The 24,163-nt window shown below is 53.3% G+C and overlaps 1 protein-coding gene across 3 annotated transcripts in view; it reads right to left on the reverse strand.

The window, feature by feature from the left end:
- Positions 1-1,037: 1,037 nt before the first annotated feature.
- The window catches only part of DRD2 (dopamine receptor D2), a 74,496-nt gene continuing 51,370 nt past the window's right edge, over positions 1,038-24,163 (reverse strand). Inside the window, exons 2-8 of one of the 3 annotated variants that reach the window (XM_033121914.1) lie at positions 15,165-15,480; positions 10,189-10,298; positions 9,138-9,274; positions 7,763-7,953; positions 6,733-6,819; positions 4,836-5,163; positions 1,040-3,614 (exon numbers count right to left, since the gene is read on the reverse strand). In XM_033121914.1, coding sequence (XP_032977805.1) covers positions 3,421-3,614; positions 4,836-5,163; positions 6,733-6,819; positions 7,763-7,953; positions 9,138-9,274; positions 10,189-10,298; positions 15,165-15,449 — 1,332 coding nt within the window. In that variant the 5' untranslated portion in view covers positions 15,450-15,480 and the 3' untranslated portion in view covers positions 1,040-3,420. Of the gene's footprint in view, positions 3,615-4,835; positions 5,164-6,732; positions 6,820-7,762; positions 7,954-9,137; positions 9,275-10,188; positions 10,299-15,164; positions 15,481-24,163 lie in introns of all 3 variants that reach the window. The other 2 variants (XM_033121913.1, XM_033121915.1) reach the window with 2 other exon arrangements.

The following is a 24,163-nucleotide window of genomic DNA, read 5'->3' on the forward strand; positions in this document are numbered from 1 at the left end:
CCAGGCCAAGGCACGCCAGGGCTGCTGCCTCCCACCTCATCCCGGGAAACGGTGCCCGGGAGCTGGGCAGCACATGTCCATGGCAGTTGTCTCCAAGGCAGCTAGGGCTCTGCCATGGTGGATGTGGAGCCCTTTGTTCTCGTGTGATTGTCCAATCAACGCCCATTGGCCACTGGACTGCGAACTCCATGAAGGCAGAGATCCGTTTTATTCCCAGCACCTTGCCCAGGGCCTGGGACACAATAGTTGCTCGATAAGTATTCACTAAGACAATGGCTGGGTGGATGGATGGAGTGACAGTTTCTCCTGCACTACTCTCCTTTTCAATTACCAGCACATTCCCTCAGACTGTGGCCACCTAGGACTCCTCCGGAAGCCACTAGGGGAAGAATAAGGGCCCGAAGCTTTGAAGTCTTGTAGTCACATGCGGACATCTGAGAAGACATATGCAAAGTGCCCAGCTGTGCCTGACCTGAAAGTCTCACTCCTAAAGTGGTGCTTCCTGGCTGTGCTCTGGGGGTAGGGTGGGGAGGTGGGGGTAGACTCCACATGCTGTACAGGCAGATGAATGATCCTTTGATTTAAAAGCATTCTATGAGAAAGACAGGCACAGAAAGCAGAGAGAAGAGAAAATTAGAGGGCTGCAGCCTGCCCAGCCTCCGGCTCTCTCTTTCCACCCTCGCTGTCAAGGCAAAGAGGCCACGGTCAGGGCCTATTGGGAAGGAGGTAGAGGCTGGGCCACCCCTCCACCTTGGGCCCTGCACCCATTCCTTTGCCCCTGAAGTACTGAGGGGAGAGCGGGTGTAGCCCAGCCCTCCCCCTGCCCACTCTAGCTGTCAATCTGCTTTCTGGCAGAAAGACTTGAAGTTTCATGACAGCTGTGGGCAACTTTCCCCAGCCCCGCCTCCCGCCCATGCCTGCCCTCTTCCCCTCTTCACTCTGCCGGAGCTCTGAGGTTGCCTTCCCTCCCTCTCTCGTTCCTTTCCTTCTTCCCACCCTTCCTTTTTCCTTCTTTCCTTTCTCTTTTTCTCTCTCCCTCCCTTTGTCATCTCGTCCAATCCCCCACCCGATAAACCTGTGTGACCTCATAAGATTTCTGATGACGAGATGAAATTTCAAGGTCCCATCCAGGTCAAGATCTTCTATAGACTGTGTGGTGTGTGTGTATGAGTGTGCGTGTGCTGTGTGTGTACATGTGTGCACGCACGTTGGCTATGGCATGTGTACCAGCAGCTGAGAGGTCCCTGGGGTTTCTAGCTCCCTTGGGGGCCTGGTGTCTTCTCCAGGAGGTAGACACTGGGTTATTGACCCCCTGAGCTAGGGGAGGGGGCTATTTTGCCCACCTCCTAGAATCCGGGTGCTCCTGGGGTCAGAAGCCTGTCCAGGGCTCAGGGCTACATTCAGGTTCAGGGAGAAGACCAAAGTCCATAATTAAGTGTTCAGGGCAAGTTAAGTGCTCCCAACTTTGGTGCTAAAAATACTGTATTTAGTATGCAAATTATGCCCTGACAGCTCCCTAGAGCCTAAGCCCGTGGGTGCTGGCACCTTGTTTGTCATCACTGCTGTTATTCTCAAGGTGGTAAGAATATTCCTCCTTCACTGGGTTGATTTCTATTTCACTTTTAAAAAGCCAAAGTTCTATTGTTGGGTCCAAGTTGTGGTACCAAGTTGTGGCCGCAGAAGGCTTGGAGCTGTGACTGGCCTGGAGGCCAGGAGCAGGGAGGGGGGCCACGTCGCTCCCTGCCTCCCCCACCTTTCCCAGAGGAAGGGGTCCTGACATGATGCAGAAGACAGGGCGGGGGGCAGGCGCAAACGCAGCACAGCTGGCACCTCACACGCCACCTTGTCCATGGAGCCTTCTCTGCCCTAGTGGGCAAGAGGGCTAAGCATTGGTCCTTCGGAGGTACCAGCACCTGGAGAAGAGCAGGTGGAAGAGGGACAGCTTGGCTTCCCTCTGGCGGGCCCCTGCTGCTTTAGCGATTGGGGAGCTCTGTGGATGCGCGGGTTCCCTTTGGAAATGTTCTCCCCTCCCATCTTGGTTGACAGTTGAGGGTCAGGGCCACCCAATGGCAGGACTGAGAAGGCTCCTGGCAGCTCTGGAGGAGAGGACAGAGGATGGCGCAGGGGAGAGACACAGAGGCACACACATCTTCTCCTTGGTCCTCCTGGAGCAGGTTCTGTCCTCCTTTTCCCCAAAGTCCTGCCACCCTGATGGCTCTTTTGTGGGGGGTCTGCAGAAGGCCTCTCCAACTCTATCCCCAGCACAGACACAGGGATTTTCTACCCCTGATGTGGAGGACGAAGGTGGCACTGCGCCCTTGCACCCGAGGCGCCTCGGATGTGACTCTTGTCAACGTTTTATTAGTTTGGAGCGTGTGTAGTGATGTTACAGAGTCTGGGACCCAGGGGCTCCCTCACGCTGCAGCTCCCCCCCTCCCTCAGGGCAGGGCCTGGCAGGCCAGGTGGGATTCAGCCCCTCTTAACCATAGGCTCCTCTAAGGCGGAGGCAGTGGAAAAGGAAGGGCAGGGGAAAGAGAAGAGGCAAGAGGAAGAGAAAAGGAAAGTGGTTTTGCGGCATAGTGTGGCAGGAGACAGCCCCTCAAAGAACTTCAGGGACCCCAACCCCAGCCCCAGACATAGTCACGAGCCACCTTCCCCAGCTGCCCCCAGGCTGGCCTGACATTTGCTAAGAGAAGGGGTGCACCTGAGTCCATCACGAGGCAGCAGAGTAGACTTAGGGGTGGGGTCCCTCTCCCCACAGCCCTCCGGGGGCCTCCCCTCAGGGAGTGTGGAGCAGTGAGGCGGGGAAGGCCCCACTGCTATGGGAAATAGAGGCTGTCAGGTGGGAGAAGGAGTGGAGATTTTTGGCTTGGACTTCCCTGGGGTTCATCTTGTGGTCTGGTATGTACATGGGTCTCCCCAGACTGAAGTTACCTGGGCCCTTGGCAAGACATCTGGCTTTCCTGGAGTGGGCCTTGTGGGCTGTGAACTCCATCTCCCCCCACCGCCCGATCCAGCAAAACCTGTGAAGGCCAGGCTGAGCCCAACAGAGGGCGCAGACTCTGAGCCAAGACTCTGGCCCCAGCAACTCCAGAGCCCCAGAAAAAGTTCAGAGAAGGCGGCTGTGTCTTTGGTGCCAAGGAGAGGAGGGCGGGAAGTGGAAGAGGGACTCTGAGCTGCTCCCGAGCCATGGGGTCCAGCCCGAGGGCTGGCACCATGCCTGGTTTTCTACACAACCCTGGCAGAGTGAGGGTGTGCAGCCGTGAGGGGCGTGGCGCCAAGCTAACACTGCAGGGCCTGCCGGGGGAAGAGAAGGCCAAGCCCACCCAGCGTCCTCCTGCCCCTGGCTCCCAGGCACGGAGGCCGGGCTGGCCTGGGCAGGAGGTGGGCAGCAGGATGTGGGGAGGGTGGGCAGCAGCGTCAGCAATGGAGGATCTTCATGAAGGCTTTACGGAACTCGATGTTGAAGGTCGTGTAGATGACGGGGTTCACAGCGCTGTTGACGTAGCCCAGCCACGTGAAGGCGCTGTACAGGACAGGCGGGATGTTGCAGTCACAGTGAATGTTCAGGATGTGTGTGATGAAGAAGGGCAGCCAGCAGATGATGAACACGCCTGGGGGAGAGGGGGGCGGTCAGGCTGGCCGCGAGGCCCGGGGGAGGCTGAGCTGGGATGGCTCACACTCAGTGGGCACGTGGGTTGTGTGCCGCAGACCCTGGCCCAGGCCCTGGGCCATGTGCTCTCACATAGACTGACACCCATCCCACCTGCTCTGCCTAACGCAGGACCACCTGTTAGGGTGGGATCCTCGGTGTGAAGCCATCGTGTGCAAGGAGTGCCCAACAGACAGACCACTGGGAGTCCCTGGGGATGGAGAGGCACCTGGGAAGGGCAGGACCACAGAGCAGCGAGGGACCCTATGCCTAGAGCGGAGGACCTAGCTGGAGCCCTGCTCTGTCACGCCTGGCTGCATGATCAACAGCTGGTCCCTTCACCTGCTGTGACCGCACGCTCTCGCTCATATAATGAGGATAATGACACCTGCCCCACTCACATCACAGGGCGGTCGGGAGGTCAAAGGGGATGGCAGGCGAGGAAGGTGTCACACACTACCCTGGGTGCCACATGGAAGACAGGGTCACATCAGTCCCTCCTGTTCCCAATCACCCGTATCAGCCCAGCCCTTGATTTTTGACCTTTATTATCTGGTTTCCTAGGAGATTTTTACTTGAAACCTTGCCTTGCGGACAGGGCCATGCCCTCATTTCGATCAGGCCCCCCTTTTATTCACAGCTCTGCTCCCACAGGTTGAGCTCAATTGAACTGAATTTCCCAATCCTTCAACAATCGCAATATTAACAAAGCCCATAATGGTAACAGCAGGGTGCACTGTTTAGCAGTTTATAACATGCTTTCACCACCGTCTATCACTTGATAACCACAACAACCCTGAGAAGTAGCCACTCTACTAAAGGGACTAGACAGAGAAAGTCACTGGCCTAGGGTCAGGAGGTTCTGGGGGGTCATTATGGTAGACTGGTCAAGTTCACAGAATCTGAAGTCAAACTGCCTGAGTTTAAATCGTGGGTCCTCCTTGTTCAAATTACAGGAGCTCTTAAACCTCAGTTTCTCCATCTGTAAACGGACCATAATTATAGAACTTACCTAACAGGGTGCATCCGTGGCCTTGGCCTGTGCCTGAGAAAGTGCCGGTCCCGTGACCCACCGGCCATAGTTAAGAAGGGGGTGACAGGTAATGGAACCTCAGTAAGGGGTCCTTCCCTCAGCCAGGGGTGGGCAGAGCTGGGCTGTGGCCAGCAGCCAGGGCCGACTCACCAAGAACAATGGCAAGCATCTGGGTGGCTTTCTTCTCCTTCTGCTGGGACAGCTTCCTGCGGCTCAGGGTCTTGAGCGAGGTCCGAGTTTTGCCATTGGGCATGGACTGGATCTCAAAGATCTTGGCAATCTTGGGGTGGTCTTTGGCATGCCCATTCTTCTCTGGTTTGGCGGGGCTGTCGGGAGAGCTGTGGAGGCCGTGGTGGGATGGGTCGGGGAGGGTCAACTGGTGGTGGCTGGGCGGGATGGGGCTGTACCGGGTCCTCTCAGGGGGGCTGGTGCTGGAGAGCATCTCCATCTCTAGCTCCTGAGCTCGGCGGGCCGCCTCCTGCATGAGGCAGAGAGTTCTAAGTGACGCCAGGCAAGTTCTCAGGCAGCAGCCAGCAGCCTCACCTGGTCTACCTGGCCACACCTGGTCTCACCTGGTCCCCCTGGAGCTTTCCTGTCCCCCTCCTCAGACTCCTGCAAACAGCACAGGTCACTCTGGAGGATGATCACTGGGCAGCAGGGACCGTCTGGGTACAGGACCCCCAGCAGTCCCTGCCGGCAGGATCACCCCAGGCTCCCTTCCCAGAGCAATCCGTAGGCAATCTCAGTAACGCTACACCATTTTGTGGGGGCTTGCTACCCCAGCACTTCTCTTAACTGAGCAACACTTACTGAGTGCCAGCTGAGTGCCAGGCACCAAGCTGGCAGCTGGGCATAAATTACTGATTGACATTCAGTGCCTGATAGATGTTCAGTGCCTGCCACCCGGAGCTCGTGTTCTAACTACACGGAGGGCACCCGTTCTTCCTGCCCAGCTGAACCAAAGCATCTGCACCAGCACTTACACGTGCCCCGTTTCTCCTGGTAGACTGCTCCCGCAGAGAAGCGCTAGCTCCTGGGTCCCCACATCCTCGTTGCGAGGCTGACCGGAGGGCCCTGCATTCACAGCCCAGCCACGTGCTCCCTTAGGCTCCATCGTTCCAGGCCTCAGGGTCTCAGCCTGAGCTGCTGAAACGCAGCCTCCCTGTATTCCCAGGTGGTATAACTGAGATGCTACCTTGGCCCTCGTCCTGAGTCTCTGTTTTGGCACCTGTCTCATAAACGGCTCCCTTGAGTCCTGCCCTTGCTGAGCAGGTGAATGGTGGGGGCTGTGCTTCCTGAGGACACTGGACTTAGACATCATGCGCAGCCCTTGGTGAGTTCCCTGGGCCACCATGGGGGATGGGACACCTGCCGCTTGGACCCTGATGCGACTCCCATTGAGCAAAGCCCGGGGTCTGCTGTGATCCTGTACCTCTGGGCTCAGCATAGAGGCTGTGCTTCGCCCCCCGCACCCCCCCCCTGCCCCCGGCTGCTTTGCTCCCTCCTCCCCTAGAATCTGCCTATAGCACGGCAGCACAGGAAGTGAAAAGCACAGCAGAGATGTGGATTTCGGAGTCACATAAGTCTAGGCTCAAATATGCACTTTCACTAACGGTTTAGCCTGGAGCGAGTTACCGAACCTCTCTGAGCCTCTGTTTCCTCTTCTGTAAAATGAAGATCAGTAAGATCAGTAAGACTTACCCCCAGGGTTGCTGTGAGGATTTGATGAGATAATACGAACATGGTAGGTGTTCAATTAATGACAATAGCCATTCTTATTATTTTTATCATGTTATTATGGCCAAGACCTTTCCCCAACCATCTTCTTGTGCTAGGGGTACCTCTCTGTACCTTGCAGAATCAAGCTATCTCGCTCCACGCCTGTTGTAAGGTGTGCTTGGTGAGTCTGGCTTCAGCAGAGGCAAAGGGAGGGATCCCGGGAGGTGCTTCTCCCTTTGCACGGCTGGTGAGGACTCTGAGAATCATGGCAGGTGGGTTTCCCTAGGAGCGGAAAGACCTGGCCCTGTGTCCTGGCCTGAACACTTACCAGTCTCCGCCTGTTCACTGGGAAACTGCCATTAGACTTCATGATAACGGTGCAGAGTCTCACATCTTCGGGGTGAGTGCAGCTGCCCTGTGGAGTGAGCCAGCATACTGGTCATGATGGGGAGGAAGGTGGGACAGAAACCCAATGTGGAGTTGTCAGATTTGGCAGAGGGGCTCAGAGAGGGCAGAGAAGAGGAGGATAGGGGCCTGAAGAAGCAATTGAGGCAAGGGAAAACATCAGTACTCTGATGAGAATAGGTGGGCAGGACGAGGGACAAATAGTCCCTGACTTTTCTGGAGCACCTGCTAAGGGTCTGGCACCATGGTAGCCACACTCACATCCTTCTCACATTGAATCCTCAAGACCACCCTGTGAGGCCAGTATTATGATTCCCATTCAATAGAGGAAACTGAGGCTCAGAGAAGTTAAGCAAGTTGCCCGAGGTCACTCAGCAAAAAAGTGGTGCTGCCAGGATTTGAACCTGTTGTGTCTAACTCCAAATTTGTTGTTCCTTGTATGCCCACATACTGTCTTCCTCAGAGGAAACTAAACAGAGGGGAGAATTCACAAGACATAAGAGAGGATAAAAGAGAGGCAGAGTAGAGAAGTAGGAAAGAGCATGGGAGAAAGGAGGAGGTGTGCACAGGTGGGAGGATGGAGAGTGTGGATGGTAAAGGCTATGGGATGATGGCATTAGTGGGAGGGGAAGGGAGCCAGGGGCCAGAGTGAGGAAAGAAGAAATGAGGGAAGAGAAGGGGAGGAGCCCAGGAGGGTGCCAAGGGCTGCTGCATTCAGACAAAATCTCCAAGCAAACACTTTTCCTCCCAGGTCGTTTCTGCCACTTCCCCACCTCCCACTTCTGGAGATTCAAGTCGCTCAGCTGAGGTCCAAGTCTTCAGAATCTGCCCTGCCCAGCTCCTCAGAGCACCTGCAGCCTGGACCCCCTCCTGCTGTGGTATCCCAGGCCCCCACTGAGAACAGGATGATGGTTAGTTAGGTGAGGACGTTGGGGGGAGGAGGATCTCGGGACCTTGAGTGGGGTCTTCAGGTTGGCCCTGAAAGCCCGGCTGCTGCGCTTGGTGTTGACCCGCTTTCGGCGCCTCCGAAGGACCATGTAGATCTTGATATAGACCAGCAGTGTGACGATGAAGGGCGCGTAAAAGGAGACTACGGAGGAGTAGACCACGAAGGCGGGGTTGGCGATGATGCACTCGCTTTGTTCTGCAGAAAGGGAGAGCCCCAGGCGGCTGGATCAGCAGACCCAGGGGCTACAGCACCCCGAAAGGCCTTATCTCCTTTACAGAACAAGGAGCAAGGTTACCAAGCCTGCAGTAGATGTCTAAGGCTGACTGGGAATGTTAGATACAAATAAGTGTGCTGTGTAAATCAGAGTATTAAAAACACAACCGTGAGCAAAAAGCGAAACTGTGATCCACAGTTTCCGCGTTTTTCCATTAATATTCACCCGTTACTTCATTAGTTCTGTCATCTATGAGCATACAAGTGGAGCCAGGGTGTTTGGAAAACAATACCCCCCCAAAAATTGTTTTAAGAGAGTAAGCCATTATTTTAGACTTTACTGTATATTGGGGGAAGGTCTGCCCCCCTTTAATTTTAGAATCAAGATAACTGGGTCCTGTTTGCCGAACTCACTGTGTTTCTAAGCTCCTTTCCAGGTTTAGCAGTTGTCTATCCTCTATCTCAGGGCCTTTCCAAACTAAGCCGAACATATTTAGGCCTATTCCCACTTCTTGCAATTCCCGTAAGTGCTAGATTTTGTCACACACCTCCATGGCTTCAGTGCGTTCTTCAGTCCTGCAATAGTCTCCAGAGGTGCCCTTGCACTGTTCTCGCCTCCCTGATGCAGGTAAGCTTCACGCCACACCGGCAGGTGGGCACAGTGCCTCCTCTGTCTGAGATGCTCTGATTGCCTAGCACAGTACAAGCTTTGGTGTCTCCTACTTCTTTCTACCTTTTCTGCTCCAGGTGACTGAGGCCAGGCCTGGGCGTGGCCGGCCCTGGGACCACAGCCTGATTACACAAATACCATTGTCGGGAGTGACAAAGGCCCAGGATCTTCTCCCCATGTGTGCACACACACATGCATACACATGCAGTTTGTGAGGCTGTCTGTCCTGCTCTAATCTAAAAAACAAAGTTGAAAATGGCCAGACATCCTCCTGAGTCATTATCCCGACTCCTCACCCAATTCCGTTGTACCCCAGGCCATTGTTCCTCTCTGGTACAGAAAAGAGCCAGCTTGGCCCAGGACGCCCAGTCTGGCCTCAGTGCAGGGTGGCGAACGGGCCCCCATGCGCTGCCACCATTTCTGCGGCAGGGGCTCAGTTCCCTCGGGGTCCTGCACAGGGGCCAGCGGAGCCACCGCAGACAGAGGCAGGGCTCACCTGTGTTATTGAGTCCGAAGAGCAGAGGGCAGGAGATGGTGAAGGACAGGACCCAGACGATGGTGATCATGACGGTGACTCGGCGCTTCGAGCTGTAGCGCGTGTTGTAGAGCATGGGCATGGCCACAGCCGTGTACCTGCAAAGGACAGTGGGTCCCCCGCCATGAAGCCTGCTTGTCTGCTCTAAATCACCCTTGTGCCTGTCCTCGACACAGACTGCGAGGACAGTCGGCGCTCCCCAATTAACTAGTTAATGACTGACTGGCTAGCATTTAGTCATGACTGTATCTATGACTCCAGTCTCCCTACATGGATTTTAGGCTTTGCGAGGGGCGACGGCCTGGGTCTTTGCACCTCTGAAGCTGCACCTACTAGACGCGGGCAGAGCCCACAGAAGGTGGGAATGTTTGAGGGATTGGTAGTCAGGCCTCTCCGAGCAAGGGTGAAGTCCCATTCCGCAGAAAATGATAACAATCGCAGTTGTGTGCGGTCCCTCACATTCCTCCACCAGCACTTCTCATATTGTCTTCCAAGAATCCTGCGACTGCGCAGGGCCCGCGCCTCTGGGAGCCCACGTGGTCTGAGTGCACAAATCAGTGAAAGGCGCCAAGGATACAGATGAGCAAGGTGAGCGTGGCCTCAGCCCCTTGGCCACCTGCCCTGTGCTGGACCTAAAAGGTATAACCAGGTACGACAGCCCCACCAGCTGTCATCATCCTTGGTTTCTAGACACCGCAGCTAGCGTTCTGAGAACTTCCACCAACTACCCAAGGTCCCGTCAGTAGCAAATGATAGAGCTGGGGCTTCAATCCCAACCAGACGCTTTCTCCTCTGTACTAGTCACCACCTGGGGATTCTTGGTAGCGTCGCCATCACTAAGGACCCATACACGTGCACATGCATACGTGCATACATGTGCGCACAGACACATGGACGCACAGGCAGCCAGCCAGCCACATAGCATCAGAGGCAGAGCCTGACCCTGAGGAGAGGTGGGGCGGCCTGAAAGGTGAATGGCCTGGGTCATCTTCCCCACCTTGGCTGGGCTCACCTGTCGATGCTGATGGCACACAGGTTCAGGATGCTTGCTGTGCACATCATGACGTCCAGAGTGACAAAGATGTCACAGTGAATCCTGCTGAATTTCCACTCACCCACCACCTGAGGACAAAGCAACACAACGGGGGGACAGCAGAATGGGAGGTCAGCTTAGGCCGCATACTCAGCTCTCCTGGGGCGACATTTCCGTGATCACTTTGAGACCCCCATTGTACCAGTGAGGAAACTGAGCCTCAGGAAAGTGCCGTGACCTGCCCAAGACCTTCCTGCTCAGTGCCTGGTCCTGCTCTGACCGAGGTTTCTGGGGGGAGCCTGGCAGCTTCTTCAGTCTGTTAAGAACAATGGTGAAGACAACGAGCCTATGAAACAGGGAAGACATTTCTGCTCCTTGTTATATGCAGAGAATGGAAGAAGGAGTCTGGGCGAGGGCTTTAGGAACAGCAGCGTGGGCTGGGGAGGGGGCCGTCATCATACAGCCCTGGTATGACAAGAGGAGTCCAGCTCCTGGGGGGAGCATTTTGCATCCCTTCCCCCACCGCACACACGCGCCCCCCTTACCCACACACACACGCACACACACTCCCATACCCCTCACACCCTCACACCTCCCGTTCACACACAGGCACGCACACCCCCACGGCAGGCTGGCCCTTGCAACTTGGGAAGTTTGGAGCAGCCCCCATCCCTGAGCAGAGTCACCTCAGGGAACCGCACCTTGGGCCTCCGCCAATAGGAGACAAGAGGAACAGGGGACGGGGCAGAGCAGTACCCACGCTGCGAGTCACAGCACGGCAGCAGGCCTAATTAGAACGTTGTACATTCTCAATATTGCCCTTTTTTCTGCTTTCAGGCCTAAAACCAAACGTTAACATTTAAGCTCAGTGACGGACACTGCAGTTGCCAGTGTCAAGTGTGGAGGAAACAGTGGTTTCTCCTGGAAGACAGGAAGCTTCTCGTGTGGCGCTGCCCTCTCTGGGGCTTACATGGGTCTTGTGCCAGCGCCCCTTCCATGTCGCAGCACTGCCCAGGTGGGCAGGAGCTGGATGTCCCATGGGGGCGGGAGGGAGGTGGGAGGGAATGGAAGGGTTTCACCGGCATAATCAGAGTCTACTTTTTGGCACCACTGGGAAGGCCCCAGGCCCACCTAGTCCACTCCCCCCTTTGCAGCCCCTCCTGGGTTAGCATTTCCCAGCTGCTTTCATGTCCCTGGGCATCTAGGTCTGATGGGGCATCTTCCCCATCCCTCTGCGTTCCTTCTTTCCTACAGACACTTAGGATGTGCCACGCTCTGTCCTCGACTCTGCGGTCATTGGTGAACAGGACTGACAAGTCCCTGCCTTCAGGGAGCCCTCCATCCCTGCTCCCAGGTCTTTCTGAAGTGAGAAGGGCGGGATTTCCTCCCTGGTCCCTGGAGCCGCTGCTAGAGCGCAGTCAGGGGCTGCTAACTCAAACACTCAAGGGAGTGGGTTGGTAGCCACTATTTCTAGAACACCTACTGTGGACCAGTACGTGATCTCATTCATTGTTCTTAAAGCTCGTACAAGAGGGATTGCTTACGCCGAGTTATAGAGGAGGGACCTGAAGCTCAGAGAGTTCACCCAGCCAGCGTGCAGCAGGGAGAGAATCTGAAGCAAGGTCTTGGGCAGAATACCAATGTTCTCATCTAAACTGTCTTGGGAAGGACTGTCAGGCTTCTCAGAAGAGGAGATAATTAGGTAAAAGGCACTAAATTAACAAAAAGAGTGAAAGCAGATAATACTTGCAAGGGTGGACACACTTGGGGTCGAGGAGGAAAATGGACTTGCCCAAGATCGCCTGGAGATTTAGTAGCGGAGTAAGGACTGGACGCCAGGATTTCTCTGCACGTCTGCACACCATTCATTGACATTCTTGCTCACCAGGAGCTGAGGCCTGCAGGACGGGGCTCGAGCTGGCTTGGCTAAATCTTAGCAACAACCAGCACATATTAAGCACCTACTAACTGTCAGGCACTCTTCCAAACACTTCACACCCATATCTACAGAATAGGACAGCAAACCTCGGAGGTAATGACACGACTGCCACTCCTCAAAGCCCCCAGACAGCTACCCCCTCCCTGCTCAATAGCTTTGCACATTTTTTTCTCTGCCAGGAGTGCACTTGCCTTGCTCCCTTCCCTGGAGAATTCTTTCGAAATCATCACTCACTTCTTCCTGCAAGACTTCCCTGTCCCCACATGCCAAGTGACATGCCCCCCTTGTGCTCACACATCGCCCCCTGGAGATGGCTCCATTGTCACCTCCATCAGGTTGCACTGCAGTGGCCCTGTCAGTCTCCCCGATGGCAGGCCGGCGCCTAAGACTCCCGCCCCAGTGACTGTGTAGGACGTAGAAGTGTTCAATATATGTCAAGTGAATGAATAAACAACCCTGTGATCTTCATCTTTTCGCTTCACTTCTCCATCTCATCCGCTCATCTGGAAAATGCACACAGTAAACCCCCCTGAAAGCCCCAGGTGGCCTCTGGCTCTCTGGTCTTAGGAGTTTCTCCAGATGGGAAGTGGTAGAGTCAGGAATTGAATCCAGTCCTCCCACTCCAGAACCAGTGTGTTTTCCACGTACTGATCAGAATAAATAATACACATCCAGTCCCATGCTATGACATGTCAGGCTCTTGGAGGCATTTAACATCGCTAGAAATGGAACGGGATGGAAAATTCTAGACAACTAGAGTGTCTCCTAGAGAGTGTACAGTGTGTGGTTACGAGGACACTTTGACAGGATGTTGTGATACGGTAAGACTCCACTTGGGACGTTCTCTAGGGACAATAAATACCTGAGACAATGTCCTGTAAGTAGGACTCCCTGTCCAGCTCTTGTTTTGGCGGGAGACGATGGGAGAGTTTGAGAACTGCCCTCGGAGATGCTATTCTCCACCCTGCCTCCCTGAAACACTGAGTTTCCTCTTTAAAATAATGGTGAACAGATATGTTTAAAATATCTGTGTGAAGGACCTACAGATTGCTAGGAGCCCCAGTATAGCCCACGTACGGATTTGGCCCCACCGTGGAGTGTCTGGGTGGGATGGTGGGTCTGGAAGCCCCTGAACCCACACACAGAGCCCTGGGCAGAGCACACCTTACTCTGGGAAGAGGACGCCTCTTTGCCTTGTTTGGGGAGGGTCCTCTCTAGGTGCAGACGTGCGGGATCTCTACGGTCATCTTCATCTTCAATATCATGATCGTGGCTGACTTTTACATGCTGCTTATTATGTGCTCGGTGCCATTCTAAGCACTTTTCATATATTAATTCATTTGATCCTCAAACAGTGCTACGAGATAAATACTAGTATTATTTCTATTATATAGATAAGGAAACTGAGGCACGGAGAGGTTCTTTGCTCTGCATTCACCCATCACTTTTTTCTAATGGTCTGAAGCCTGGGACCTTCCTTTGAAAGTGAGTATTAGGGGAACAGGCCTAAGAATTAAGAAGGGACTCCTCAGAGAGAGGCCTTGAGATGGGACATGGGGTGGACAGGCTAGGGGCCCTCATAAACATGGGACTCATGGAAGAATCGGACCCCTGGCCTGTGGCATCTGTATGTCTTTATGTTATTTTATATCTATTGTTTGTTTCCTTTTGGCTCTTCCTTAACATTCAGTCAGGTCGTTTTGAAAGTTCCAGCCTGTTTGGTCTGTACTAAAGGAAAACCTGGGAGTGATGGCCCGGAGTGCCCTCCCTCTGGGCAACTGTGGTGACAACAGGACGAGCCGGGAGCCCCTGGGGCATAGAGACAGGGAGAAGTGTCACTTCTGAGCGGTCTGTCATCCCCACCTCAGCCTCTTCTCTTAGGTTCTCCTCTGCTCAAACCCACAAAGGGTTCATGTTTTCTTTCAAAAGAAGGGCTTTTGTCTGTGACAGAGGTAAATTTCTCTCTTGCCCAGGGCAGGAAGGTAACAGCTCAGTGATCTTAGAGACCTTTGCATTGGTTCTTTCCTGAATGTCCGGTCAGCTTCCCATGCACCCAGACTCCACCCCCAAATCTTGGGCAGAGAAAGGGGCAGGATCCAGCTTGTGCCAACTCATATCCCCCTGACCCTCCCACATCTGTCTGCCAGCTCTGAAAAGTGTCTGCCTGGAGGTAGGTCCCCTTAGGGATTTCTCTATCAGCAGCTTCTCCCTGTGCTGTGTGATCTGGGTGAAGACGGCAACTTCTCAAAGCTTCTTGTGCTCTCCTGTGAAGTGAGGATTAGCATGAGTATTTGTTGAATCTGTGTCTGCAGAAGGCCTGGCACGGTGCCTAGGCCACAATAGGGGCTGCCTACTCACTCTTCTGAGGCACAGAGCTGGGCTCTGTCCTGAGCCCAGTAATGGTGACCCTCTGCTACTGCCCGAGGAAGGGGCTGTAGCCCATTGCACAGAGGCCTCCACTGCAGGTCCCAGACGACAGGCGCTAGGACAAACTGAGGGAGAAGGAGGGCACAGAGCAGCAGCCCCCGTTTTTGAAGTGGGGAGAGAGGAATGAAGAGCTTGGACGTGGAAGCAAGAACATCTCCTGTGCTTGGGGGCGGGGGGGTCCTCGTCAATTACCCCCATTTCCAGCAGGACCTAATGAATTGACTCTGGGGCCAGACAGAGTGCCAGCTTGGACCTGTCACCTATGTGATGCTGGAGAACTCACCTAATTTCTGTGAAACGGTGATAGTAACTGGTTTCTCAGGACTGCTGTGAGGACGCTATGGGAAAATGCTGTACGTACAGGACTTAACATGAGGCCCGGCGCTTAGGAAGCACTCTAAGACTGGTAGTTTGGGTTGTGAAAGAGACAATCTACCCACTTTATAAGGAGAAAAACTGAGCCCAGAGTGGAGGAAGAGATCACCTGATAAAGCCCCAGGCAACTTGTTGGCAGAAACCAGTGAGGAGCCTGGACCCCAACACAGTGTCCTCTGGGAAAAGGTGCTGCAGCAGGGCGGGGTCTACCTACCTCCAGGTAGACCACCCAGGGCATGACGAGCGTGGCTACGAGGAGGTCAGCCACGGCGAGGCTGACGATCAGGTAGTTGGTGGTGGTCTGCAGCGCCTTCTCACGGGACACGGCCATACACACCAGCACGTTGCCAAAGACGATGATGAAGATGAGCAAGGTAAGCAGCATGGCATAGTAGTTGTAGTGGGGCTTGTCGGCCTTTCCTTCGGACCCATTGAAGGGCCGGCTCCAGTTCTGGCTCTCCAGGTTGTCATCATACCAGGTCAGGTTCAGTGGATCCATTGGGGCAGTGGGGCCACTGGGTGGCCAGGCTCTGGCCATGAAAAATGGACACAGGGAGTGAGCAGGAGGACGTCCCAAAGCATGCTGCTTCTCACAGAGGACTCCAGAGCTAAAACCAACCACCGGAAGTTAATAGAAAGAATTCTCCAGCCTCAGGATGATAAGTTTTGCATCCAACAATTTTCTTAAAACGTTGGGGACTACTGCTACTATTCTGCTAGCACGTTTTTTGCAGATGGTAAAACAAATGAGCAACTATAATTTGTAAAAAGTACAATACAATAAATGAGCTTGAAAAGAGCTGATCATTCATTCATTCATTTATTCAAAAGACATTTATTAAGCACATCCCATGCAACACACACTTAAGTTAATGAGGACTTTCAACTTCTAATGGTAGGAACAGAAATACGCATTCATTCATTCTTGATTCTACAAGTACTTAATGAGCATTGTTCTATATAGTCCTAGAAACATAAGCAGAAACAAAATATACATGGTTCTCCAGCTCACAATCTAAAAGACACAATAGCCAATTAATCAAGCAATTAAATCTGTCAATGGTAGGAACTAGGAAATGGAATGGGGGAGAGACACACACCCTAGTTTAGGGATTCAAAGAAGGCTTTCAATAGGAAGTGACGTGACATTTAACACACACCTGAAGGATGTGTAGGAATTATCTAGGAGAAGAGTTGGGAGCCAGGGGAGAGGTCTAGACATAGGAATCGTCATATGCAAAAGAGCTAGTGAGCAGGTGCCATGGCGGCGGGCTAGGAAGAGGTTTGGAAGAACTGAAGCACAAAGGGTTGGCATCAGTTAAACTGGGAAGATTGCAATCGGTGAGATCGTGGAGGGCCTCGTAAGTCAGACCAGCAGTTTAGACTAGACCCTAAAGGCAGCAAGAAGAGCATAATCAGATAAGCCTTTCAGAGAGAAGATTCTGGTTACTGTGAAGAGAATGGAAGAGCAGGGCCAAGCGAGGTGGCAGGACACCCGCTGGGAGGCTGGAGCAGGAACCCCAGCAGGAGATGATGAGGTCTGCATTTGTGCACTAAACCCTGAGGAAGGTGCATCTCATCCAGGGGGAGGAGACAACCCGAAAAAGGCATCATCTGAGGTGAAGGAGGAGGAGTTAGCCAGGCAACTGAGTGGGGGTGGGGTGGGGTGGGCTGGGGGGAGATGTTCCAGCTAGAGATAACCTAACACAGTCCCAAACAGCAAAGAATTCTGTTTGGCTGAACCTGTAGGGCATGACGGTGACGCTGGGGAGAATTACGCTGGAGGGCCATTCATGGGCCAGATCAGGGCTGGTAAGCTTGGGAGCCCCTGAAAGTTTGGGTACAGAGGACTGAGTCTACTGGATTGGTGGTTTAGAAAGGTGGCTGGCTGCTGCAGTGTAGAGGGGACCTTGGATGGGAGTGAGGTTATGGCTATAATTCAGGTAAGAGATGGAGTTTCCCGGATGAAGACAGTGGGAATAAGACTGCAGAGAAGTGTTCAGAACCAGTAGCGAAGCTGGAAGTCAGTTTCATGGAATTCGGTCATTGGGTGGGGGTGGGGGTGGGAATAAGCAGGGGGAGAAGGAATGAAGGATACCTGCATTCCTGCATTGGGTTCTGGGAGGCTGGCAGTGCTGCTCAAGGAGAAAAGAGAGCAGCAGGCTCGGAGGAAGACTTGAGAAGCACTGATGAGCTTGACAACCTGTGTTTTGGTTGTGATTGAAACACAATGCGCATGTAATATAGTTGGCTTTCCTGTTAACAAATGTATTCCTATTTCACACAATGGAATTAAATTTATTAATATTTCAAGGCATTCCTCACAAAGCACCATGAATAGGTGCTGTGGTTCCCAAACGGATTTGAAATCCAGCTTAGGCCATTTGAGATGAACAGGGTTCCATGTCCAAATCAGCTAAAACGGGTCAGAGGGGACCCCCGGAGAAGGGTGTGCCCACCTCTACACCAGCATCTCTACCTGACACATCTGCTCTGCCAGTCTCAGCAAGGAGTATGGACGGTATCATACCCTGCACCACCACTTTAGAGCCTGGGAAAAGCAAAATGCCTAAGTCCACGTGGGTGACATGGAAGCCACCCCAAGCAACAAGTCTTCCAGTCCTAAGGTCGAACTGTGTCATATTGATGCTGTCCTCTGCAAAGCCAAGTGGTCCCTCTGCCCATTTGAAGCACACGGCGAAGACCTGTGTGTATGTATTGACCAGAAAACAGCGGCGGCTGCTGCCCTTCTTTTACTCAATCAGCATCTATTGAGCCTGCTGGGCAGAAAGCACGACCAGGCACTGCCAGGGGCCTGGAGGCATAGATGCACACTCTGCTCCCCAGGGTCCTGATGCTTCCTCTCTGCCCGCTCCTCCCACTTCCTTAGTCTCTCTCTGGGAAGGGCTAGTGGCATCTGACTCTGGGCTCCTGGCTCCGCCACTCTCTGCGCCTAACCCGACTTCTGTTTCTGCAGCACAACCCTGAACCTGCCTATGAAAATAGCTTCATCTACTCGTAAAGGATTTGATAGTTTGCCAAGGTTTCTTGTTTGTTTGTTTTTTGATATGCTACCTCATTTATCCTCCAAACAATCTCTCGGGGTTGTAATTATTATCCCCACTCTACAAAGCAGAAATAGATCCGGACAACTTCCTCTCCCTTCTCTCTATTTGCCCAGTCCCTACGCATCCTTCACAGCAAGCTTGATCAGAACCATCCTGCTCTGGGACCAGCCCAAGTCTTCCTGGCTGGATCTTCTCCCTCTCTCCTTGGGGCTCACACAGCACTATTTCATGGCTCTGTTCTGGAACATACCCAATTTGGGTGTCTGTTTTTTGCACTGGGGTGAAAGCATCTCAAGGGTTACACTGTTCTGCTCATGCCTCATCTTCTTCATGGAATAAACAAAAGAGTATTCTACCTTGTTCTCTTCTTCTGCCTCCTAACACTGATTTTCAGGTAGGAAACGTTCAATACATGTTTGCTGAACTGAATCAGAGGTTCTGTGAGTCCACCTGGGAAGAACCATCCCACCCCCCCACCCGACCCCCTCCCCACACATTTGAAATTAGCTGTTAACATAGGTGGTTAGATTAACAAGTGACAGAAGAATAATGCAGCCCAAGAGTACCAAGGGTGTTGCACGTTGGCTCCCCAGAAAAGCGGACTCTGAGGGGGAAACTAGCATGCAGGAAATTTACTGGGGAATGTTCCCAGGCTAAAAACCTGCAGGGAAGTCAAGGAAGCAGGGCTGGTCAGAGAAGTTGGGCTGCTTTGCAGTCACACCAAAGGCCTCAGATCATGGTCCCCTTTGTCCCCTCTCATAGTGTCATAGGTTGTGGGCTGTCCCAGGAACACAGTGTGGCCTTGAAGAGACATCTCTCTTCAGCAGTGGGCAATCACCAACAGGTTGGACCCACCTGCAAACTGTCAATTGTCAATACTGCCAGTAGTTGGGGAAGGAGAGCTTCAGCTGTGCAGGGGTCGGTCTGGGCGGCATATGACAGCGCCCACGACAGCGCCCACTACAGCGCATGCTCAGAAATCAGAGAAGACATGCACGTGGGCACAGTGGGGGGCGTTCAATGAAGGCTTCCTGGACCAGGGAGAACTTAAATGGGGACTTAAAATGATGGGTACATTTTAGATAGCAATTATAAGCACCTCCAGTCAGGGAGAGGCTGAGGTTGAACATTCATTCCTCTGCAGGCTGGCTACTCTGCAGGACAGTAGTGAGTTCCTTTACTCAAAACTGGAAAGGCCTGATGCATTTAGTTTCCTAATTTAGTATTTATTCTCAATTGTTTGCATTGTTTTTGCTGATACAAATGTAATATATTCACATTATAGAAAGAATGGGAAATCATGGAAAATGCCTACATTCCTGTAGCCCCTACTATCATCTTGGCACAGGGTTGTCTTCCAAGCCCCAAAGCCAACGGCCTTCCCTCCTATGTCCTCTGCACCCTTCCTACCTGGGGCTGACATCTTTCACAAGCAAGGGCTGCCTGGCTTGTTCTCACACAACATCAAGCTACGCAGGAATTCGGACATCAGCAAATCCGTCCCACAAATGAGGTACTTATAGGGGCCGGAGACCAAAACAAACTGAGTTCAAATCCCAACTCTACCCTTACTGGGGTCTTGACCAGATTATTTGGCTTTTCCAATCTGCAAAATAGTGATAGCAATTATTGTGGTGAGGCTTAAGTAAGGTGGTGCATATGTGGCCAGCACGGGTAAACCCTCAAGGAATGTTAACTGTGAAAAGTAAACCAAGCAAAAGAATGAAAGGAAACAATCAGACCACAAGCCTGAGGCTCAGAGGCGAAGTGACTGGCGCTGTCCACATGCTTCCCATTAGGGTCAGAAGTACTCCGGGGAGCCTCCTGCTCCACCATGCTGCCTCCCATGGCTCCTCCTTGGAAAGGCAGGGCTGGATGAGGGCAGAAGGCTTCCGAGAGGCAGCGTCCACCCCGTGGAAGGGAGTAAAGGAAAACAAAGGCAACGCCTGTTCCTGAGCCATGGTTATAGGATAAATGTGAGTGACTCTCAGGATGGGGTAGCAGCTGGCCTGCAAAACCCAGCTCTCCCTGTCTCCCTGCTATAGTCAGCAACTGTAACGCCAATTGCCTTTCTTTCCTAGGCTCTAAGATACAATTCAGTGTAAGATGCTAAGATGCACCGTTGTTCATGTAACACCAGGAAAGAAAAAATACCATCAAAACCCAACACAGCTCTAAGATGCAGTTGATTATAAAATGCATTCCGATTTCAGAGACACTGAAATGCCGGGGGTGGGGGTGGCGAGGTGCCACTTACGATGAATGAAATACAGTAACTTCTGGCATTTCTCTGCTAGGATTTTCTCAGGAGGCCTGAGGAATCCTGCTGGTCCCCAGGGTGCCCCTGCTTTTGCTCCAACACCATCCCTTCCCTTTACCTTCTGTCCCTGGGACGCACAGGCCTCCAAGGGGCACCCCATGAGAAGACAGCACAAGGAGGGGCCAGGCTCACTCCAGGGGCCCCTGGAGAACCCCTAAGATCCCTGCCCTTGCCCTGCTCCCCAAGCTTCTCCATCCAGGTCAGAGATTTTGCCTGTGGGGGGAGGGGACAGCCCCAGGTGTTCTGGCCTGGTCCTGGTTCCAGAGATGCCAGGTAAGGTCAATACGCCCTCTGGGGCTTGTGTAGGAGGGGAATGCCAGGCCCACACAGCAGCCAGCACCCTGGATTTGCCAGGATGGTACAAATTTCTTTTTAGAAAGGGACATTGGCTAAATATGCTATAACCCAAAGTGAATCATTCTTAACAGTTACAAGACTTTTCAGATAAATAAGATCACATGTCATTTCTAAGTTTTTTTCTGTTGTCAGAGCATCTTGATTTGGGGTTATGAAAATACAATTACCTTGCTCACCAACCTCCACACACCACCTCCATTCTCCCCCTGCTTCAGAGACTCCAATCAATGAGCATTTAGTGAGTGCCAAATACATGCACAGTCACTGCCATTTCTTAGCTTTTATGGTTTTAGCTACTTAGTTCTGTTTCCTGGGAAAGGAATGGATGACACAATCCTGCTGCTACAGACACTCCAAAATCCGTATTTTGAAGCCCTAAGCCCTCCGTGTGATAGTATTTGGGAGGTGGTTACGTCTGGATGAGGTCGTGAGGGGAGGGGTCCTCACGATGAGATCAGTGCCCTTGTAAGAAGAGACCCGGGAGAGTGTGATGTCTCCTTCTCCCCCGGCACGTGAGCACACAGCGGGAAGCAGCCAGCCACAAGCCAGAAAGATCCCTCACCAGAAGCCGACCACGCTGGCACCCCGATCTCAGACTTCCAGCCTCCAGAACTGTGAGAACATGAATGTCTGCTTAAGCCACTGAGTGTACGGAATTTTGTTGCAGAGGCTGGAGCTGACAAAGACACCCGCAGATGCCAGACCACACTCAAGCAGGGGCTGCCTCTCCCCCAAGGTACCATCTTCATCTTCCCTGTGCAACAAAGCAGGGCAACTGCTGCTCTCCACCCCACCCTCACCGGGCAACACTCACAGACAAGGTTCCAGGCATGCTCTGTGGCCTCATAGGCTTTTCTTTCTCAGTTGTCCTGGTGTAGAGGAAACAGGAAGGAGCCAGGGGTGTGGGAAATCCCACTTGTGTGCGTGACGCCAAGCCTCAGGCCATCAAAGTACCAGAGATCACCTGGCCCTCATCCACGTATCTCCAGGATTTGTTGCCCTGCCCCAGCTTCTCAGGGCAAAGGTCTACTGAAAGATCTTCTAGAATCATCCACTCTGGTGGTCAGCACCCCTCCATCAAGTTCGCCCTAACACGCAGCCCACCTCCAGCCTGCTGTGATAGTTGTTCTCTTCAGAGCCTATACAGTAGCTTCTCAACGAGACACCCGGAATGAACCGAGATGTGTGGGTTATCAGGGCAAGTGGACTGTGCAGCCAGCATTTCCAGCCTCCAGCACCTCTGTCATTTACAACTTGCACCTTACACGTGGCACCATTTTCTATGCGCCCTAATCTGAAAATTCACTAACTTTCAGGTTCAGAAGTGCTGCTAGATCCCAGACCGACACTGGGGGAGACTAGCTGGCCCACCAAGGCTGCCCCCAGATGGCTGAGCCCCGTCCTCATGCTTAGACCATCCCCTGCCATGGGGCAGAGGACAGGGTGGGGTGGGAGGAGAAGACATGGTATGGCAAGGAGCGGGGCTGGTCTCCCAGTCACACCCAGCAAACAGAAACAGCTTCTCACAAGTATGTTGGAAGGAAAAACCTCTGTTAAAGCCCACCGTTTGAGGCTGACACCCCAAACTGACATTTTCTCTCAGGAAAATCTTGGAGACTATGGTTATCCTTGGTCCCCAGTCTGTTAGGGCAGCCTGAGACCCTGAAGGAAAGCTGGCTGATTCCAGAGGAGAGAGGAAAGAATTCCCTTCTCTCTCTGGTTTCAATTCCATCTGCCAGCAAAGCTCTGGGGCCCAGGGCCCAGATACAGGGAGGGCGGGAGGGGGCGCTGAGGAATCCTTCACACAGTATAAACTCCAGAAACCTGGTTCTCAAGTGCTGCCTCCTCTGAAAGTTTGGCATTTGAAGAAATCAAATTGTCTAATTAAAATTTAACACTCCCTTATCAGGCTCGATGGCGGGTGAGACACTGCTATCTTAAACACATCATTTTCCCCTCTTTTCTGAGACTTGAAGCATTTCAACGAAAAAGCAGGAGTGGGGAGGCATTTGGCATTTGCATTTCAAAAACAGCTTGCTGGAGCGACTTGAGTTGGGTGAGAATTGTAGTGAGTGGTAAGGGGCTCGTCCTCAGACCACCACAATTCAAGCCACCACCTGCTCCTCCGGTCAAAGGTCCAGGCTGTGACTTGGATGGGCTTCCCGAGCTCGCCCTGCAGCTCCAGGAAGGAAAGGTGGGAGTGGAAGAGGGAGGGAAGGAAGCGCCCACCTCGTTCCTTCCTGCTCCAAAGGAAAAAGGGGAAGAGTCACAGAATAACACCTCACTTACTGCCCCCCAGGGGGGCAGCCGCAGCAAGGGACAGAGGAAGGGAATTCAGGCTCCCAGAGCCCTAGGTCAGGCAGAGAGAGCCTTCCGGGCCCCCGACCTTGGAAAGGCCTCGGAGCTGGGTGGACAGGCACAGTCCCATCTTATCTCCCTGGAAAGGCCTCCAGCCCCCGGGGGCTGAGCATGGACGGGATGGTGGGGAAGGGTCTGTGGAGGAGGAGGACTGGAGAGGAATGTTGGGAGGCTGAATAAGGGAGACTAAGGACTGGGGGAGTGGCGGTGGTTGCTGTGACCTCCAGGACACACCCTCTCCTTGCCCTGAACATCTTTTCCAGCATCCCAGGCCCAGACGTGCATGGGGGTCTGGCTCAAGCATCACTAATGACTCTGGAGTTAGAAACACTGATGGTTTTTTCCCAGTTAAGGAGAAGGGACACCCTTTCCTCCCTGGCTCAGGCAACGCCCTGCTCCCAGAAATTCCCTGGCTCCAGAAGTTCAGGGGTGTGGCAGGAGTATCCCGTTCCCTCCTGAATTCCCTCTGTTGCTTCCACCACGGCCTCAGTGCTGTTGTAGGGGTCAGGTCTGAACTACTTAAAGAGACCTAGACTAGTAGGAAAGCTGCCTTCCTGACCCCTGGGGGGTGGGAGAGGTAGCCCACACAGTGACACCATGGCCCCCTTGTGCCCCCTCCAAGCATGGCAAGCCTCCCTAGTCCAACCCAGATTTCTGCAGGGCAGCTGCTCAGCAGCGAGCTGAGATCCGTTATGTGTGGGGCAACTGTCCAGGTTTCCTCAGAAAGCGTGGAACAACTTGGAAGAATCTCTCCCGTTAGTGCTCTCTAGCCGTGTCTGGCCTCACCCTGCTGCAGCCAGGAGGGTGGGCACAGCCCTCAGGGCCCCAACCTAAGGCTCACAGCCCGGTCACCTGCTCAAAGCCTTTCCTCCTATTCGCTGGAGTTAAACCAGGCCAGGCAGTCCGGGCCTTGCCTCCTACCTCACAGCCAGAGAAACTGTCCTTGGATGGATGCTCACTCAACTTCCTGTCACCGGAGCCACAAACCTAGCAGCCGAAGCCGCTGCTCCCTCCCGCAGGTCCCCATGTCCCAACCCCTGAGCAGGCCCAGTCCTTCCACCAGTGTTCAGAAGCCGGTCCTGACGACCTCCTCCTCCTCTTCAGCCTCAG

This window comes from Rhinolophus ferrumequinum, chromosome 11 (genome assembly GCF_004115265.2).
Source record: "Rhinolophus ferrumequinum isolate MPI-CBG mRhiFer1 chromosome 11, mRhiFer1_v1.p, whole genome shotgun sequence".
NCBI lineage: Eukaryota > Metazoa > Chordata > Mammalia > Chiroptera > Rhinolophidae > Rhinolophus > Rhinolophus ferrumequinum.